Below are 20,765 nucleotides of genomic sequence, written 5' to 3'. Positions count from 1 at the left end.
TGTGGAAAGGGTGTATTCTCAGCCTTTAGGCCATCACATCATCTGCTGCCAAGTTCTTTTTGTTTTAGTGTGGCTGATCTATCAGAAGTACAAAAATGCAGCTAGCAGCTCTCTGCTCAGAGCTTTAGCCAGTGTATCTCCTTAACACCTCGTCTCCTCAAAGCCAGTCTCCCTGTTAGGGCAGTTGAAATGTTGGGAATGACCTCATTGTGCTGTTAATTGTCTTCACAGGAAGAAAATATGGAGTAGGAAAGAGCCCTAAAAAAAAGGCCTCTTAATCTTGCAAGGAGCAGCAATTATTGGCTGGAAATAAAAGCCACACTTCAGAGCAGAACAAAGGGATTAAATACTCATGCGTGGACTAATTAATTGTTGCAGCAGGGGAGCAGATCCTCCACCTCTTTGACATTCCAGATGAAGGCATCCATCTCCCCCTACAAGATATTCCAGAGTTGCTCCTAATCCTGGGGAAAATAGTCAGCAGATTGTCTGTATAAAACATTAGAAGAGATGTTCTATTAGTAACCTTTCACTTCTAAAATGTAGGGATGAGTAATCTGCCTGCACAGACATTTCCAGTCCTACTCCCACCGGGGAAGTTCCTTTGCCATTAGGATATGTCTCCATCAGAAAAGGCCACAGTAGATAAGAACCAGATGCTGCCTGTCTTCCCAGATTCCTACTTGTACCACCATGGTAGAAATGGCCCTTCTTTCAAGTCAGTCTTTCCTCTTAGGAGTGGATGTCCTGAGGATTAAGGTGGGGATGGGTTCCCTTCCCCTCCCCAGTCCATTACCCTCAGTTACCAGCAGAGTATTTCCCTTTCTCATGTCACCAGATCTTTACAGGCACACAGCACTCTAGATTACAACTGGATTTTTTTCTGGTTTTCTTGCTCTGAACTGCACTTACACAGGCCTTTCTTGAAAAAGAATTTTCTTTGGGGTCTCACCAGAACCATATGGATTCCTGTAGAAAGAAGGGAGTTAACCCACCACCTGGCCTTTGTCTGTCCTCACCAAGCAAGATTTGGCATCTGCTAAAAGTTTTTGTGTCCTGGGAGGGTTCACAAGAGGGATATCATCTCAAGAAATCCTGAAAGAGTTCTGCATTGTGTGTTGCTCTCAGCACTGCCAAGAGAGACAAATAGCAGTGGAAATCCCACACATCTAGGCTCTTCCATTAGCATGCTGATCCAGCACAACTGTTCTGCTGGGCTTCATCAGCATGCAGCTCACATCCCCCCTTCCCCTAAAGCATCAGTGGAGCTCAAAGGAAATTATTAAGAACACCTTGTATGAGATGAAAGTTCTGATTAGGTTTTGTTTCAGGTGCGAAACCTGCTCCTGGGATCTGCTTTGAGAGAGTCAATTCTGCCGGCGATCCTTACGGCAACTGCGGGAAAGACTCCAAGAGCTCCTTCGCTAAATGTGAACCCAGGTAGGGCCTCTCCCGACAACCACAGGAACAGGTGGGGCTGGGAGCAGGCTTGTAACGTTGAAAGTTATTTACCTGACCTTTGGTTTTGTTTTAATTCCCATCAGGGATGCCAAATGTGGAAAAATCCAGTGTCAAGGAGGAGCCAACCGACCCGTGATCGGCACCAACGCTGTTTCCATAGAAACCAACATCCCCCTGCAGAAAGGTGGCAAGATCCTGTGTCGTGGTACCCACGTGTATTTGGGTGATGACATGCCTGATCCTGGGCTTGTGCTGGCAGGAACCAAGTGTGAAGATGGAAAAGTAAGGTTATGGAATGCTCCCAGACAAGGAGAGCGTCACCCTCTTGCTGCCAAGTATTTTGTGCTAAACTGACTTCTTTTTTTATTTGGGATTTTCCCCCCACCCCCCACAAATAATTGTTTCTCAAACTCAGACTGAGTCAGATTCTTAATCTCTTCTTTTAAGCGCTGTTTTGGATTATAGATTTGCAGATGCAAATCTGAGCAACCTGGTCTAGTGGGAAATGTCCCTGCCCATGGCAAGAGGGTTGGAATTAGATGATCTTCAAGGTCTCCTCCAACCCAAACCATTCTGTGACTCTGTCTGAGGACATTCCCAAGCATCTGTCCATATAGACTTGAGGTTTTCTGCAAAATAAGTACAGCAAAATACATTACAGGCTTACTAATGAATTTCAATGTATTCACCTTCCCAGCGTCTCTGGCACTGCAAAATTGTCATTAACTTCACTTTAGGTTTCAAGGTATATTTTATTTGCTGATTATGGCTCCCCATTACTTTTATTTTAATGCAGGAAAAATTATCTCTGTCTTAGAACAATATAAAGCCATTGATGCTCAGGCACCAAAACTGATTTTTGCAATCTTATTTTGCAAACTTGGTGAATTATCCACTGTGAATATAGTCCAAATTTCATGTGGCTTTCTGAGTTTTGCTCTTGTGAGAAAAGGAATCGAGAAAGATGGGAGACAGCCATGAGTTTACAGTGGGGGAGGAATGGAAAGAAGTCCAAGAGCTGTTGAAACAAAGGAGGTTTCCATACCCTCAGTGGACTGCTTGCAAAAAAATTAAAAAAAAAAAACAAGTGCTTTGATAATTTGTGGTAAATTCAAGTAAGCCTCTGAATTTCTGAATGCTTTTGAATTGCTTTGGATTAGCACCCTGCACTGGGAACAGGTTTGAAATACATCCCTGGTGAAACTACAGTTCTGTTACAGAAAACAACCCTTACAATGTTTCTAAGTCAATCTGTTACAAAATGCCTTTTCGAAGAAAATTCAGAGCTGGGAAAGCACCCCATTATGTTTTGATAATGAGTATTTAATCTTTCTAATCTATCTAATCATACACATACACACTATAGAAGACACAGGCTAATACTTATGAAATTGTATGTTTTACTTTGAGGACATTAGTGCATTTGTATTATGGATTAAGAATATGAATTTAAATATTCTTGGGTTTTCTAAGCCGGGGATCCACAATTTGAAATGCAGCCATTTTAATGTGATCAGAATTCTGTGAGCTGCTGCACTGTGAATATTTGAATTGTGAATGCTGCTGTAATCAGACCGTATTCTCTCCCTGCGTGCATGTTGATGCCAATTCACTCTAATTTCCTTTCCATTTTTCCTTCTCCCCAGGGGATAAGTGCCCTGATTAAGCATCCCTGTCGCCTCCTTCGACACTATTCCCTGCTTAATGCTAATTATTGTGACTGACTTCTAGTACTACTGAACTGCACTGCAGTTAAACAGTAGCAAAATTGTGCAGTGGGGGGAGTTTGACTTGTTGTTGTTGTTGACAGAGAACAGGAACAGTCATTCCAGTCCTAATATCTTCCTTTTCCAGTTTTGATTAGGGTAACTTCTCACTACTAACATCCTCATCAGCTGTTTGGTTGCTTGATGGCATTCTTAGATGGCACTCATCTTGCTGCACCTCAATTTTCAGCTCTACTGGCAGAGTAAAGTTTACCTGTAATGTCTGGAAAACAAACAAAAAAAAACATTGAGTTCTATTCCTTTGCATGTGCTATTTGTTTACTTCTTTACTTTACTTCACATAGGCTATTTGTTTGCTTCCATTTCCATTTAAGTCATTAAACTTTGAGTACGGTTGGCTCATATTTGACACCAAAAAAAATTGTTTAACTTGGAAAAACTTTTCGAAAGGTCTTCAGTTTTGCTGAAGAACAGTGATGAGGCCGCATATGTGTCAGTGAACTCACTTAAATATTCAGGCTGCCCTGGGTCCAGGTTCTGTACTGGCATGAAAAATATTTTGCTGTAAACAGAACTATGATAATTTACACCATGAGGAGACCTGAAGCTTTCCTTGAGGAATTATCTGCTGCTGTGAAGACAAGAATTCAGACAGATCAGGTACCTGGAAGAATCCTGCTCAGTGCATTCCTGGTCCTGAAAACATGCAAATCACTGGTTTTTAAATTGGCTTTAAAACCTCCCAAACCCCGGGGGTTCAGCACTGGTTCCACTCCAGTGAAGCTGTGAGGGTTTTCTTACACAAGCTCAGCATACCAACCAAAAAGGAACTGTGTGGGAAAGTCAGGCTTGGCCAGGATGCTGCTGAGAGCAGAATTCAACTTGCACAGATTTGGATTTAAAAACACAAAAAGGACCGAGAAGAGGAAGAAGAAGACACCTAATCTTGGTGTCCTTATCTTTGTGTCAATGTATTGGGAAATCTTTGACTGCTGAAGGTTCCCTGAAGGAGGGGAGAGGGACACCAAGCCTGGGGAGCCCCAGCCCTGTTTAAACTCCTTTCCCCTTATTTTGCAGATTTGCCTCAATCGCCGGTGCCAGAACACGAGTGTTTTTGGGGTCCACAAATGTGCAACAAAGTGCCATGGACGTGGAGTAAGCATCATAAAAACACTGTTTTTACAATCAGTCAGTAAACACTGGACAAGAAATCACTTTGTGTTGTAGCTTTGGGGTCTATCATTGTTTGTGATAGACAAGTCAGAGTCAGTGCAATAATTTTTTATTATGTACTTCTGGTTCTGCTGTCCCTTATCCGACATTATTTTTATTTGACCAGGAAATATTTATCAGGCAGCAATTATCTTGCCCTTAATTAAAAGTCTGGGATGCAAAGGAATTTTGTCATCTTCAAAGAAATTTTAAGTCTAACTTTTCATCATGAAGAATTCCCATTAATACTTAAAAAAATCAGTTTCTCCATAGATATAGAGAAATTAAAATTTTTTAATTGAGCATTTGAAGCATTTGAATTGAGAGGCAAATGAAAAAGCATTTCCAAAAGTATTAAAATAAAGGGCAACCATATTGATGAGTTTCATGGCATGAAAGTGGTGCAGGATGAAAAATATGATGATATCATTTAATATCAGTGTTTTGAAACCCAATTTATATTATGATAATGTTAATTATGTCAAGCTATGCCTTATTAACCTTGATTTGCTGATGAGCTGTTTGTTTCTGTGAAAAGCTGTGGCAGCCACACTGGAAGAGCCATAGAAATTCACTGTCCTCTCCTGAGAAAGGCTTTGAATTTGCTTTAACTTGTTTTATCCCTCTGAATTCGACAAACTGAGCAGTGTTGATGGTGCTGCCTGTTATCATTGAGCTCGAATGAGCAGCAGCTTGGATTGGCATCTTTAAATCTGTACAGTGGAGAACCTCTGGTGCCTGCTGAGTGGCAAAAAATGACCTTGTGGAATTTTAAATGAGAACTCCCGTAGCTTTAATTAAAAAAAAAAAAAAAAAAAGAAGAAAAAAAGAAGCTTTTACAAAGTATAATTTTAATTATCTTCTTGTCTTTGAAAAATAAATCTCTTATTTTTTAATTTGACATGACCACAGCCAGTCTGGGCTCTGTGAATGATATTTTATTACTCTGCAGACACAGCCAGGATAGTGTTTCTGAGAGCCTGCCAGCTGACCTGGCCAGAAAAATGCATATTCAGAATAACCCAAACTCCTGTGAACTGATTTGTGTCTTCCTGAGAAACCCACTCATGACTCTGTGCTGTGGGTTCTCTGTGGTGGTGGTAGCTCGGTGATGATCAGGGTTAGCATAGAATTAAGGGCCATATTAACAATGAGCCTTAAGCCAAAAAACTTCTTTTTAAAATCAATTTGAGCATCTACCTGTGACTGTGACATCTCAGTGTTCAGTTTTAGGCCCCTCACTGCAAGAAGGACAACGAGGGGCTGGAGCGTGTCCAGGGAAGGGAAAAGAACTGGGGAAGGGTCTGGAGCAGCAGGAGCAGCTGAGGGAGCTGGTGGGGCTCAGCCTGGAGAAAAGGAGGCTCAGGGGGGACCTTCTGGCTCTGCAACTCCCTGACAGGAGGGGGAGCCCTGGGGGGTTCAGGCTCTGCTCCCAGAGAACAAGGGACAGGACAAGGGGAAACAACCTGAAGCTGTGCCAGTGAGGTTTAGATTGGATATTGGGGAAAATGTCTTCACCAAAAGGGCTGTCCAGCCCTGGCACCCCTGCCCAGGGCAGTGGTGGAGTCCCCATCCCTGGAGGGATTTAAAAGCTGTGCAGATGTGGCACTTGGGGACGTGGGGTTAGTGGTTAATGGTTGGACTCAGTGATCTTAGAGGGCTTTTCCAACCTGAACAATTCCATTGTTCTGTGTATTCTGTCGATTCAGCGCAGAACTTTACCCTCTGTGTTAACCACACAGCCACTCCTTGGGTGGTAGCAAAAGGGAATAAGAAGCATTTGGACTGTGGGACCTCCTGAGGAAAAATCCATGGCTCTACTGGCTCCGTCTGCTCCGTGCAGCGGGAACAGGCCGATGTTAGTGATGGGCTCCAGTCCTTTGGAGCTCTCTTGTTCTGCAGGGGGCATTTGATAGATCAGGCCTTGCAAACTGTTTCTTAACTCAGATTAAAACCACCAGAAGAGGGAGGATGGTGTCTTTAGAGACAGTGCAGGTGTGATATCAAAGCTCCCTGAGGGTTTCCTCAGCTCTGATCCCAGTTTCACAACTGGTTCATCTTGGAGCAGTGGAAAAATCAGTACACAAGCTGGTTGCAAGCCCCAGGATAGCATAGGACTGGGCTGACACAGCTTCACAGCCTCAGCACCATGGGGAGACTCCTGCTCCTGGGAAGGCAGAAGGAACACGAGTTAGAAGGCAGATAATGCTGCTGGAAGCAAAGAAAGAATAAGACTTCAGAGGTGTCTGATTATCCTGATATTATTGATGTTGTCAGCTGGGGCAACTGCAACGATTACCTGCCAGATAAATAACCTTGTTTAGGATCCCTGTTGCTCCGTGCTGAGCTGCTCCATCCCACCTTAGTCGTGCCAGCAGCCAGATACCAGCACAGGTCTTTCCTTCTATGAGTTTTATTCCTGTCACTGTCTTGAGTAGAAGCCCTTATCAGCCAGGGCTGCTCTCAGAGGTTAAGGGTGATCCTTCTGAGGTTCAGCCACTTGTCTTGTTTTGCAGGTCTGCAACAACAAGAAGAACTGCCACTGCGAGGCCGACTGGGCCCCTCCGTTCTGTGACAGGCCAGGCTTTGGTGGCAGTGTGGACAGTGGACCCATTAGACAGGCAGGTCAGTGCTCAGCCAGGTTTTTACCTGCTGTCTCCACAGCAAAGAGTGGAAATACAAAGTGTCATCTTGCGAGCAACGAACTTGCAAGATCGGGAAATAAGTCAGTAAATCAAATGGCTTCATCCAAATGCTTTGGCACCAGCCTGGGAATTTAGGAAGCAAAGCTAAGGCAGGCTGAGAGCATCAATTTGCTTGCATAGCTAAAGGCAGAATAGTCCTGGAGGGTTCTTTTCTTTGCTTTTTTTTTTTTTTTCCCAAGAAACATGGTCAAGTTTAGTAGCTGGCTGCAGTAGGTAGGAAGTGGTATTGATTGAAGCTGAGGACGAGGAGCTGACTCCCACACTTGAGCTGATCCTGTTGCCATGGTAGATGAGCAATGCAGTGCTTCTGGATTCACCTTGAGAGATGCCAAGCTCTGGTGTTCTCCACTGAGTGTATCAGGATGGAAATCCCTTATTGTACACACATGGTAATGCTCCTAATCAAGAGTGGATATTGCAAAGATTATAAATGCAAAATTATTATTTTCTGTGGTTTGTATCTCAGTTTCCCCTTGTTGGGTCTGCAGAACGCTAGTTATGGTATCTTACTTCTCTTTGGCCAACCTCAGAAATAATTATTTCTACACATTGCTAAATGTATGGGATTTGATAATCACATGCCAGTTTTTCCCCAGAGTGCTGTAACTTTGGTGATTTCCATAGGGATGTTTCTGATTTGTGACTGACTACATGACAGGACAAGCAATCTACTCACATATACCTATATAAACCAAAACTTGATGAAAATAATGTCTATTTTCATGTGAATAATACTATTCTAAACCAAAATGGATGCTCTTCTCAACACACCAGATGCTGCAGGGAGTTGTAATACTGGATTTATGACACCGTGGTCATTTCCATGACAAAGCTTCACATTATGATTTCACTATTGAAACATTTTTTTTTAATGATAGCAAAGAAGCCATGGTCAGGCACTGGATAAATGTCATTATTTGTGTTAAATGTTTCCTTTTAAGGTATTCTTTAAAGCATTATAGTCCTTTTTCAGCTTACCTGAAAACTAAGTCACTGGAAAAGACAAGCATCTATCTTTGATATTTCTTACATTTTGTGCTCTGATAATTCTTGAATTTTGTGTTTTGGAAGCCAACACTTCAGTTCAGCAGAAAATTATTTAATATTAGTTTAATATAGCGTTTTACTTTCACCATTTTTCTCCAAAGAGAATGCTACATTTAATAATACAGTGAATAAAGAAATATGGAAATTTCCAGAGGAATTTTCTGCAGTTGGCACTTGGATTTTACCCAGCTGACTTACAATAAACCAGTGCGTTTGACACTCTATTTTTCTTACAAAGAAGCCTTAAATATTTAATTCTGAGGTAGAGAAGGGAATTAATTTAAATTACATCCTCTTAGCTTAGTGAGGTCTTTATTATCCGGGATTTATTATTTTTATCATCAGAAGATTGGATTTGATGATATTAGAGGTCTTTTCCATCCTTAAAGATTCCAGAATTCTGCAGTGCTGGAAGGTCCCCATCAAGCCCCACATCTTTGCTCAGTCAGTGCTGACTGTTCACCAGCATCCCAGTGAGCTCAGGCCAGTGGATGGGAGCCAGCTGGCTGGGAATCAGTTGGGATAAGCCAGAGCCAGTGATGATAGGTTACCAGAGCAAAGATTAAAGAAGTTTCCCCTACTGTGGGAGTGTGCATTTTTTTAGGTCAGCAGTCCTGAAGAATCACAACATCCTCTCCTCCAGGCAACGATCGTATCACATCAGAGCTGCCGCTCACCTCTTCCTCAAAGTGAGGCTTCCTTCCAGCTGCAAGTCATCCAGGCAGGGTTCATCTCACTGTTGGGCCTCATTTAGGTCCCAGCAAGGTACTTAAGGCAGCTTAAAGCACTCTGCAAACTGGGGCAAGTCCAGCAGGCTGCAGCCCCTCACCAGGCAGAGCATCCCTCTGAGAGCCGAAGGAAAGCCCTCGGCTCCTCCCTCACCTCCAGGTTTGACTCCACAGCATCTGGGCTGAGCCCCAGCAGTGCAGATTTCAGACTGGTGGCCTGGTGTTAAAGCACAATGAAACCCCTAAAATCTCTTTGTCAAGGAGGTGGGTCACTGCTTATGTCTGAGGGGCAAAATACATGGAAGTCTGAATGTTACCAAACCCTGATCTCAGCATTTCTGATCCTCTTTCCCTCCCTCTCAGCCTCTGTCCCCCTCCCACCCTGGCAGCAGGAAGAAAATTCCAGTTGGCATTGCATATCCACAGTCACCCTGTGGGTGTCAGGACCTGAACATGGGTGCAGAGAGAGAGAACACATGGAGGTATTCATGAAAACAGAAGAGAAAGAGAAGAGAAAGAGAAGGAAAAATAGTTGGAAGGGACCTACAAAGTCATATTTCAACCCATTATTCCCCAACGTTAAAGAAATAACTTTAAAACAGGCCACAATTCAAGCATCAGGTTAGAAGAAATGAGTTGATTGGTCCTTAATTTACAGTTTATTCACCCCACCTGCCTTGCTGGGGTGAGAAAGAAAGCCAGGCCAGGCCAGACAGGGCTGTCATGCTCCACATCCACAGCAGATTTTGGTAAAGATGGATCTTGAAAGAGGTTTTTTGCATGTGTTTTGTTGCAGATAATAAGAGTTTGACCATAGGAGTGTTGATAACCATCCTGTGCCTTATCTTTGCTGGATCAATCATGTACCTGAAGAGGAAGAATTTCATGAGATGGTTGTTTACAAGTAAGAAGACAACAATAGAGAAATTAAGGTATGATCATTTTCCTTAATTATACTTTAATAGATCTCAGGAAAAGAACCTGTAAACACAGCAGTGTGAATATGTTAGAGAGAGCCAGCCTTGACAAAAATATTTAACAAGGATTAACAGCAATGTTTTCCCTGGGTTAGTTTAATTTCACTGATAGCCAGTAAATAATGTAGGTATTGGTTTGAATATATCCCTTTCCTTTTGGGATAAAACATTAAGCAGTGATGGAAGTATTGCCTTTATTTTCATTTGCTTGAAATAGTTTCATTACATTGTGTGGCCTTTTATCTAAACTCACTGGAATGAGCTGAAACTTTTATATCTGAGGTCATTACTGTTTAAATGTTAGATTCATTAGAATAGTCTCGTGGGTGTTACAAAGCTGCATTTCCACAGATTGCAGAAGCTAATTTAACAGACTACTGGTTTCCAAAAAATCAATATTTATTTTTATTCTTGCAGGAGCACTAGACGATTTTTACTGTCCTTGTTTACTATAACAAGTCAGAAAGTCCTTGCAAAATCTCATTCTGAGAAGAGGCTACTGTTAAAAAAAATACAGTTGTTATAAAGCAGAATGTTGGGTTCAACAAATAAATGTTTGCATTGCAGGTCTGTGAGCCCAGCAAGACCTTCCAGTTCATCTGAGCCTAATCATGTACATACCACAGCTGTTAGTAAAAATCTCATCATGAAGCCACAAAATACAACCATACAAAAAGTGAGTCCCTAAATAGTTTTAAAAAAACAGCTGGGGGTGAGAGGGACAAGGGGGTGGGGCAGGGAGCCCATATTATGTATTTTATATCTCATTTAAGAATTTAATATACTAAAATTATTGCATGGACTTAATATCATGTAGAGCTAGCAGTAACTAAAATGGGAGAAGATGTAGGCTTCAAAATTATGGCTTCCAAGTTGAAGAGCAGTGTCAAGTGCAGAAAAGAAAAAGTTTTATGTCCAGTTGTTACACCAGAACGTCTGGGTGGGGGAGGGTTAGTGGTTGAACAGGACTCTGGAAGCTGTTAATTGCTTCTCTGGTTGCAGAGATATTAAAGATAGATAAAAAGAGAATAGAAGAGAAAAGCTAGGGAATAAGATGGATGTTAAAGCAGCAATGGGCCAGGTTGGATGGAGCCTGGAGCAACCTGCTCTGGTGGAAGGTGTCCCAGCCCATGGCAGGGGGTGGAATGAGATGAGCTTTTAAGGTCCCTTCCAACCCAAACTGTTCCATGATTCTGTGTCAACTCTTGAAGTTTACAGCTTTTGTTTGGATGTTTTTCCACAGAGAGATGGCCCCAGACGGCCCCTGCCCTACCAGATCATCGACATCAGTAACCCTGTGAAGACACACGATTTGCCACCGCTAAAAACACCCCAGCGAGTCCTGCCACCCCTTCCCCAGCTGCCAGGCCACCAAGCTGGGCCTGAAAGACCCTTGCCAGCCAACCCTTCGCTGAGGTTCTCCCAGGTAAGCACTGATTTTCTTCTGTTTAATATTTACTGTGTGAGTATCTGCATGTGGTGGGTGAGGAGAAGGGAAGTGTTTTCTCATCTTTCGTGCTGCCCTTTTCCCACAGTATTTCCTTTATGTTTTGTATGAGTTTAGAAATGAGGTGTAGTTGTGTTGCTTTATGGCAGCTGAGGTTGTGGGCCTAAAATTTAGGATCCTGACCTCTCCTTTCACCACTCAGAAGACACAAGAATGCCAGCAATCTCCATGTGACAGGGAAATGCAGGCTCACCTCACCAGCTGCCCAATCAGAGGGGAACCCGTACAGTTTGTTAGCAAGGTGCCAAACACAGCTGACAGAGTTTAGGAAGGCAAGTTGCAGATGTGATGTGCAAGAGCAAAAAGGTGCATTAGCTTGATGTGCTCTGCTCTGCCAAGGGGTGCATGAATGCATTCTGCTTTCCCAGAGCACAGATCTGAAGAGCAGGGTGGTAATTACCCACACTATTTCATGCAGACATACCTTTCACTGCAGTGTTTAAATAGAGATGGGAAACCTTTTTTTTTTTTTAATAAGTTGCATCTCAGGGTGATAATCAGGGGATGAAGTTGTCTGCATTAAATAGTCCCTTTTCTTGTCAATGGCTGCTCTCTTTTGGTCCCATTTGCAGCGTGATTGTTTCTTAGCAAAGGAACCAGGCACCCAGCAATTTCTGCTTTGTAGACATCGTGCTGTTCTGGATATGGTACAAGGTTAAAATGAAATGAATGTTGTTAACACCAGGCTATCTCCTGTGAGCTGCTCTGAGACACTTTCCCAGTGATTGATGGGAGGATTTGGCTGTGAGACTCAGTGCTGAAGTGCTTTAAAAAAATTGCTTGGAAAAATAACAGAGAAACAAAGAGGGGTGAGACAGGTTGCCCAGAGAAACTGTGGCTGCCCCATTCCTGGAAGAGTTCAAGGCATGGTTGGATGAGGCTTGGCACAACCTGGGATAGTGGAAGGTGTCCCTGCCCGTGGCAGGGAGCTGGAATGAATGGGATTCTATGAGGCAGCACTGAGCTCCAGTGGCAGACTGCTTAGGTATTGTGACAGCACATAAAGTGTATCTAGTTTTAATTTTCTCTGAGTCTGGATATTTAATCACTCAGCTTAGACCAAGTTTTACAACTGTGGCCAGTTTATTAATTCCTTACAAAGTATTTAAGCTTTTTCTTCTTCCCTTGTCCATCCTGCTGGTCATTTCCCTTTTCAGGGGAATGGGAAATACTGATTCTTTCTAAAATCAATTTTGTGGGAAATCTGGAATGGCATTGGTTTGTCTCGCTTGTCTTTAGCTCCAGTGGTTCATGTTCTTACCTCTTTAACATTCTGCATAATTCACAGTGACCAAAGTTAAGATTTTAAGGGCAAGGGCTTTTCTGTTTCCTAAGCAGAACACAGATGGAGAAAAGGCTTTCCAAGAAAAAGCAGCCATTTCTCATTGCGATGCTGCATCTGTCCCTGCCCCAGAATCACTGCACATCATAGCAGCCCAATGCTCCCCTACAGCTCATGTTCCCAAGTGTCTCCTGCTCCAAATCCCACACAAAGTGCAAGGGAGGATACCACATCTCCAGGACTGTCATCAGCAAAGACTGACAGATCTGAAAGTGCCAGAAAGCTTTTAGGTTTGGCAGCTCAAATGAATTGTGACAGTTACTCCATCGAGCAGAGTATCACAGTTTTCAGTGGCTGCAGGAAACAGAAGCAGGACAAACAAACAGGGGATCAATCCAAGGCAACCCAGAGAACAAACAAGAATGGCTTCTTTCAAAATTATGTCCATTATCTCAACACTGTCAGAAACAGCTACTTTTTATATCAGAGGGGACACCTTAGGGGGAGAAAATCTTTTATTCTGAGGTTAACCATTTTACTCCTTCAAATCCTGGAAGAAGTAAATTAGCTTAAGAATAGCTTTGGAGAGTATCTATAGATACTAATTAATGTATTGCTTCAACACTCTCTTGGAAGCACTTTAGAAATCATTGCTACATTCATAATGTTCTCCAGATGCTCAGTTCTGCAGGATGGTGCTGAAGAGGAGCATCCAAACCCATTCACAGCTTCCATGGCTCCACAGCTGCCTCCTCCTGCCTCTCCCTTCCGAGAGGTGCATTTAAACGTGAGCTGCTGCCTCGTGCCCCTCTGGGCTTGGAGCAGTGGAGAGCTGAGGCAACACATCCTCAGTAGACTCTGAGACAACTCTTTTCCCCTCTAATGCTTGAGACAGAAATTAATGAATTATTAAATTATTGTTTTGACCCAACATTTCCTTTCAGATGTAAGTAAAATAGTTAAAAGATGCCACAAACCCCCAAACAAACAAAAAAAGCAAAAATTCTTTAGCAAACGATCTGTTGCCAAGTTTCATATTTAACGAAGTGATAAACAGCTTTTTCTTCTTTTAGATGCTCTCGCAAGGCAGATATACTTTATTTACAGGCCAGATTCACAGTCAGTATAAATCAGCACAGCACCACTGAAGGTGCAGGTTTATCCTAACCATGAGTTCAGTCCAGGCCTTGGATTTGATCTCTTCCTCTTGGTTTTGTTCCTCTTAGCATTCAGGTGCCGCCTCTGATACCGTCATCATCTTCTTACCAAAACCTATTTTACAGCTCATCCCTAACTGCAGGAAAGACAGCTTTGTGCTTTTACTTTTTCTCCAGTAAAACTGAGCTGGGCTCAGCTTCTGCTCCTTCTGCCACAGTTACCCCTGGGAACAGCTCTCCTCTGGCACCTCAGCCTGGCTTTAGACACAGAAATTAAGTTTCTGTCTAAATAGATTGAGGAATACCCTCCCTTCTCACCCACTGCAGGCTCAGGCAAGAGCATTCTTCCAGTTGCATATTTAAAAATCAGTGAAAAGAATGGAAATTTCCCATGCCTGATGTCTTTGTAGCTGCTCGATATGAGAGTTACGTTTTTCGTGGCAATATTTAAAACACTGTTCAAACACAGAGACTGAGTGCATGAAATGCCAAGTTCTCAATATGAGACTGGACAAAGAAATCCATCCCCAAACCCTTTGTATGGAAGGGCTGAAGCTCTGTGTGTGGCTTGGAGAAAGGAGAGAGGTGGAGCAGGGAAGCAGAGCCAGCCATGGTCTTCAAAAGCTCCAGCCAGTTCCCACAGCTGTTAACATACAAAGCTGTATCAGTTTGTATTCCCCTGTGGCACACAAAGAATATAAAAGACCCTCCTGTACTCCCTCAAGTACTAGTGGCAGTTGTGCAGAGAGTTAAAAAGAGGATGGAAGTTACATGCAATTCAAAATGTAGTTCGTGGCAAATTTGAAATGACTGTAAATGAGAGTTACTGAGCTCACGTATTTTCTACCTTATGAAAATGCCTATGGATAGTCAACCTGCATTTCCTTCTTGAAACAGCAAACATTTGCCATGAAAAGTAAGGAAACAAAGGGATGCTCAAAACAAATAATGAAAAGTACTTTATTCATAAGCCATTGGTGCGCTGATCACTTGGTTTGATTACATCTTGCAGGGGATTTTTAACTAGATTATGCTTGTAAGCTCTGCTTATTTCCTTTTGGTTAATTTTACTAATGATCATTATGGCAAACTGAAAAATAAGGAATAAAACTCCTTGGAAAAAGCACAGCTATGCAGCTCACATAGTAGAAAGACCTGAAGGGAGTTTGGGGATATATTGGAGAGATTTCGTGTGCCCTGAGCGAGCCACTTAATCTGTCCCAGCTCTTCATAATGAAGACCACAAATAGACATGTTACCATGTTTGCAGGGCTTCAAGGACCACCCAGAAGAGCCATCTGACAGCAGATGACTTCTGTTCTTTATTAATGAAGCCTTTAATTCCACAGAATGAAAGCACAGCAGCATCTCTAAAAAAAAAAAAAAATTCCACAGATGCTACCAATCCAAACCAGACTGGAGTAGTTTGTTTTTATGGTCATCTGAGTTTCCATTTTAAAGTGATTTCTATTATTTCCATCTTTCTATATAACAGTTTTTACAAAGGTATATATTTAATCTTCGTTGTTTTCTTCTACCACCAATCAATCGTTGACGCCAGGAGAGATGCACCCTGTATTTCTAGAATAAAGAAAGAAAGGAAACAAAATCATTAAAATATATTAATAAACATTTGCTTTAAAATACAAGTGCCTTCTTATTAAAAATAAGTCATGGTTTACTCATTTAAAGATGTATAGTCGCAGCTGCCTTAAAATAATCTTCAATTTACCTTCATGTTGGACAGGGGGGATGAGGCACTGTGAGGGTGGGCAGGCCCTGGCACAGGTTGCCCAGAGAAGCTGTGGCTGCTCCATCCCTGCAAGTGTCCAAGGCCAGGTTGGACGGGGCTTGGAGCAACCTGGGCTGGTGAAAGGTGTCCTTGATGATGATCTTTAAGGTCCCTTCCAACCCAAACCAGCTATTCTATGAATTTATCTCAGCTGTTGCTGTGTTAAGGGTATTCTGCCAGTCCTGACATGGCCTTGTTTTGTAACAGGACCCCCCCAAGCCCAGCCCTCCTCGGAAGCCTCTCCCGGCGGACCCTCTGAGCAGAGCGCGCAGCTCCTGCTCGGCCGTGCCTGGACACACAAAGGCTCTGCCTCACGTCGCTCCTGCAAGGTCAGTCCCCACAAATGCCTTGATTTACAGCACTTCATTCAAAGTCTAAATGTCTAAAATGTCTCGAGCAGTTCTTGCTCAGAGCTACACAGCAACCATGTCCTATTTGCTTATACAACATCACGTCGTTCCCGCTGGGAGGGCAGCAGCACAGTTGCTCTGACTCCCATAAGTATGGGAATTTACACCACCTGGGAAGGTTTGACTGTAAGCACCCAACTGTATGTTAACAAAAACTCACCAATAAATACAATATCTTCCCCCCAAAAAAATGTCCTCTTCAGACCCGTGACAGAATTCGACTGAGAACTGAACGCTGATCAAGCACCAACCAAAGCAATTTCCTGTTCACACATTTCCAATTTCTGTCATCTGAAAATAATATCCAAAATGTTCAGAAAGCACACAAATTGTACACTTAAGAAATATAAAGTATGCTGAAAAAAAAAGTAATCAGGAAGTGGAATAACTATAAGCATGGTCAATGATGTTTTCTTCCCCAGTGTTCTTCACATTTCATTTGAATAAAGTGAGCTCCAAGGAAGATAAAAGAGGTGGTTTAAGCTACAGAAATTCTACTTAATTAGAAACATTAAAAATAGAATCAGTATAGCCTCCTAATATTTCTAGCAAAAAGACTGCAAGAAGGGACTTTGATTACAAACTCCTGGCTGTCCATTCTAGTAAGATATTCTGAAAGTAATAACATTTCAAGCTGACTACTACAACTTTTGGAAACCAACTGGCATTCTGCAACATTAAGTAGCATTTTTGAACAGGTACAAAATTGATGAGCACTTGAAGTAAAGAGTTTAAGTAACATAACTTGCAATTTTCTTTCTTTCTGACAGACCTGCTCCCAAACATCCACCACAGGTATCCAGGTCCAGCAACACTGTGGATGTGAAGTGACTGGAAAACCTGACACCTTTGTTTTAAAAAGTGAAGACAGAAGTTTGCACTATCTTTCAACTCCAGCTGGAGTTCATTTCTATGACAATACTTAGAATTTTTAATGTTTAAAACAGCATTATTTTTAAGAATTCTGAGCTACTGCCTTTGGTGCTGTGCTGTGCTATGGTGCTCTGTATACTTGCTCAGGTACTTGTAAATTATTAATTTATGTTGAATATTTATTACAGTGCAGTGCACTGTAGTAGATATTTTTACCATAGCTGAGATTTCCTAAAAAGGAAGCCTTTTTTTTTTTTTTTTTGTAATATTTCACTGAACTTGAATAATTCTGCTCTATTGGTCCTATGTAGGTTTTTTAGTTTTGGTCTATTCTTCCAGGAGTGCTGATACTCACAGATAAATCAAATGTGTAACCAACTCAATCTCAGTGATTCAGAACAAACTTTGGAATTAAATATGTCAGGGTACAAAGCAAAAAGTGTCTCCTGGAACACAGTGAAATGCCTGATATCTGCACAAAGAAGTGTATAACATGTACTTAGCCAAAGGATCACTCTGTACTGTAATTTCATGTTACTGTTTGAAACCGTGCAGAAATCTGTGCTGAAAGAGGATGCATTCACAAGTTCTCTCACTGAAAAAGTACTGTATATCAGAAAACTGTATTATTTTGTAACCTCATTTTCCTCAAACACCACATGGTCAGTACATATTAATGCAGATATCAGGCCTCCCACTGTCATCTCCTTTTTGATGCTTTGCTAATTCAATTCAACCATCTCCGTTGCATCACTGTCCTGATTAGACTGACAACACATTACAGGTATGGGGGGAAGCAAAGAATTACAAAGAATTACATTTTAAGTCTCAACTATTATACTTATTTCTTTTGCCTCACCGCTCTGCTTATCACCTGTATTTTGCATATTTACTACTGTTTTGTATTTAAACTTCTACAATGTTGCTCGGGGTTTCTTAATTCTCGAACCAAAACGTGTATTTTGGCTATCCTAAGACATGGAAGAAAATAATTCATCTCTACTTTGTGCTGGCATTACAGCTGATCTCTTCCTTACCTTCTCAGTAGCACTGCTGAACCACAGTTGTTTCACCTATGCTGGAATGACAACAATTTTCAAACATCAGTTGAAACAGAGGGAGAAGGAACTATTGCCTTATATAGGTTGGTTTCCTCATTGCTTGTAGTTTTTGTTTCTCTAAGCAAAAAATAAAAGCATTGATAGAAACTTGTATCTCCATTCAGGAAGTGTAATTGTATTTCTTTTTCCCAGTTATTCCCCCTTGCAGCAACATAATCCTCATGTTTACTGATAAACTGAACGAACCAAAATAAACCCCAGGTTAGTTTGTTGCTGAATAACAAAGGAAATGCGTCACAGAAGTATTTCAGTTCTTAAAGCAACTCTTAATAGCAACAAAGAGGCTTTATGTGTAGAGAATCACCAGGACAGGAGGATGCAAACATCCCAACGGAGGTGAAACCAAAAGGAAGCTTTTGATGTACTTTTTTGGGATTTAAAACACTAGTTTCTTCTTTATATCCAAAGTGGGGCAGTGAGGGGATGTCTCCATTTGAAGCAGCCACATGATCTCAGTTTGCTCAGTTGAATACTCCCATTTTTAGAAGGACAAGTCACGGTGCTGTATCAGAAAACTTTTGCTACCTACCTGCTGAAAACCATAAGGTGAAACTCTGAGGAGTGAAAGAAGGTGGTGAAATTAAAACTAAAAGTTTGTGTTATCTGCATCAGAAGTTCTAACACCTGAATTTAGTGGCTGCTTCTTAGGTAAGGCTTAGCACATGCATAAACTTCGACATGACCCACCTGGGCAGTCTTAAAAGTTTAGAAAACAAAAATATCCACCCATGCCAGCAGCCATCTCATCAACACCAAGTCATGTGTTAAATTTTTTACCTGTTAATTCTTTTTAAATCTAAATTAATTCTTTTTAAATCTTAAAAAGAATTAATGGGTAATCAATTTATTGTGTAATCTTAAATCTCTCTTAACACTTCTAAAGAGGCAAGGCAGGAACAGAGTGTGCTGTCCCTAAAGAACTGCTGCCATTGTGTTAATCAACAGAACAGGAAGCACAAAACACCAAAGAAAAGGAATAAATAAGCAGCAAACAAAAGGAAAATTGCGTATTTACCATCTTTGTCCCCATCAAATCGCTTGGGTTTAGTATTCCCTGATTTATTTTTTTTTAAAGCTAGCAATTATCAGAGTAGCAAGATTTTTTTTTTTTTTAATTTATGGAATATTTTAAAAGCCTTTTCAAAAGCTCAGAGAAGAAAGAGATATAGAGCTTTTTCCCCTTCATTTCAATTCTGATTTCTTCTGGTCATATAAGTACACAATATTCTCTTGTATTAACTTCCAATCAAATAACAGCCTCTTATAATTTAGCTATAAATTACCCTGTAGCAGCAAACAAATTCATTCTTTATCTATCATCTTCCAAGCATTCCACAAAATATCATTTTCTAAACTCAGCAGTGCTAAAACTCACTGTACACAGAGACCATCCTTCCATGTAACAATACCACGTTGCCAAAACTTTAAGATGCCCCATAAATTATAGGCAATAATTGTCATATAATATTTATTATAAGAGAGAGAAATTAAAAGCCTGACAGGAGGGTGCAGCCAGGTGGGGGTCAGGCTCTTCTCCCAAGGAACAAGTTACAGGACAAGAGGAAACGGCCTCAAGTTGAACCAGGAGAGGTTTAGGTTGGATATTGGGAAAGAATTCTTCCCTGAAAGAAGGAATTTGAGGTGTTTATTTTTTTTTTTTGCCAAGACAGCAGATTTTAAGTTACACATGCACTTCTAGTAGGATCTCCCAGCAAACAGAGCCTTGGAAATCCAACACCAGATCTGCTCGTTCTCAAGTTCTATGTCTCAATAAATGTATTATTAATTATATTTGGTGTTTAGCCCATGTAATTACCCAAATGGTTAATTACCCAAATTTCTAACTCTGCCAAAGTTTCCTCAACGTGAAATCCAACGTGCTAAGAGAAATCTTTCTGCATGTACACCCTCCCTGCTCCCAGGACATGTAGCAAAACCTACAAATTCTATCCCACAGATTTTCCTTTTTCTGTGCCTTTCATTAGCATGTCACCAATGGTTCTATCTGCAGGTATTTCCAGGATATTTTCCTTCTATTAAACAGAACTGGAAAAAGTGAGTGCCATTGAGCAGAAAGTCTCCCACAGCAGCTTTGTGGGAGGGATCACAGAAATTCAGCACCACAGAAGTCTCTTCCCTCCCTCTCCGTGGGCCAGAACTGGCTTTGGGCAAGTGCTCTGCACAGGTCACTTCAAGGTTTTAAGTGTCTGGCACTGAGTGGCCTTGCATTAAATACTGTCCCACATGCCAGCAAATTTATAAAGCTCCCACTTCTCTGCCCTGCAGGTTTTGGCAAATTTGCAAGAGCAGGGGAGTCATTACCTGCAGGCCCTTCACACTGCAGAAAATGCAAGCAATATGTACATACTGCTACCTTTATTTTACTTTCTTGATGTGTGAATGACCCTGCAGGGAGAAAATAAATGCCTGGTTATGCAGTAGATGAGATTATGCTTGATTTGGAGGAGAGGACTGATTTGGGATATTTTTTGTTTGTTTGTTTGTTTTAAAAAGCAGCTTTAATTTTGCATTTCTCAATGTTTGACTTTGCAATCTTGTTGTTACTTGATGTAAGGCACCTAAGACTGCTTTTTTAAACACCCAAATCACAGAAATTATACCTTATGGCATAGAATCACAGAACAGTTTAGGTTGGAAGGGACCTAAAAGATCACTCAGTTCCACTCCCCTGCCACTACACCAGGTTGCTCCAAGCCTCATCCAACCTGGACCGACATTCCAGACTCTTTTCCACCTTTTTTTTTT

General features: G+C 41.5%; 1 protein-coding gene across 1 annotated transcript in view; it reads left to right on the top strand.

Annotated features, from left to right (window-relative positions):
• Positions 1-18,098, top strand: part of ADAM12 (ADAM metallopeptidase domain 12) — a 178,462-nt gene extending 160,364 nt beyond the window's left edge. The window contains exons 15-23 of the mRNA XM_050305343.1: positions 1,332-1,440; positions 1,545-1,743; positions 4,266-4,343; positions 6,917-7,025; positions 9,677-9,812; positions 10,425-10,533; positions 11,101-11,283; positions 15,803-15,924; positions 16,776-18,098. Of these exons, the coding sequence (XP_050161300.1) occupies positions 1,332-1,440; positions 1,545-1,743; positions 4,266-4,343; positions 6,917-7,025; positions 9,677-9,812; positions 10,425-10,533; positions 11,101-11,283; positions 15,803-15,924; positions 16,776-16,836 (1,106 nt within the window). The 3' untranslated portion in view covers positions 16,837-18,098. The remainder of the gene's footprint in view (positions 1-1,331; positions 1,441-1,544; positions 1,744-4,265; positions 4,344-6,916; positions 7,026-9,676; positions 9,813-10,424; positions 10,534-11,100; positions 11,284-15,802; positions 15,925-16,775) is intronic.
• The last annotated feature ends 2,667 nt before the right edge of the window (positions 18,099-20,765 follow it).

This window comes from Myiozetetes cayanensis, unplaced genomic scaffold (genome assembly GCF_022539395.1).
Source record: "Myiozetetes cayanensis isolate MyiCay16 unplaced genomic scaffold, myiCay2020 scf10, whole genome shotgun sequence".
NCBI classification, from domain to species: Eukaryota; Metazoa; Chordata; class Aves; order Passeriformes; family Tyrannidae; genus Myiozetetes; species Myiozetetes cayanensis.
This window is presented reverse-complemented; position numbering and strand designations above follow the sequence as displayed.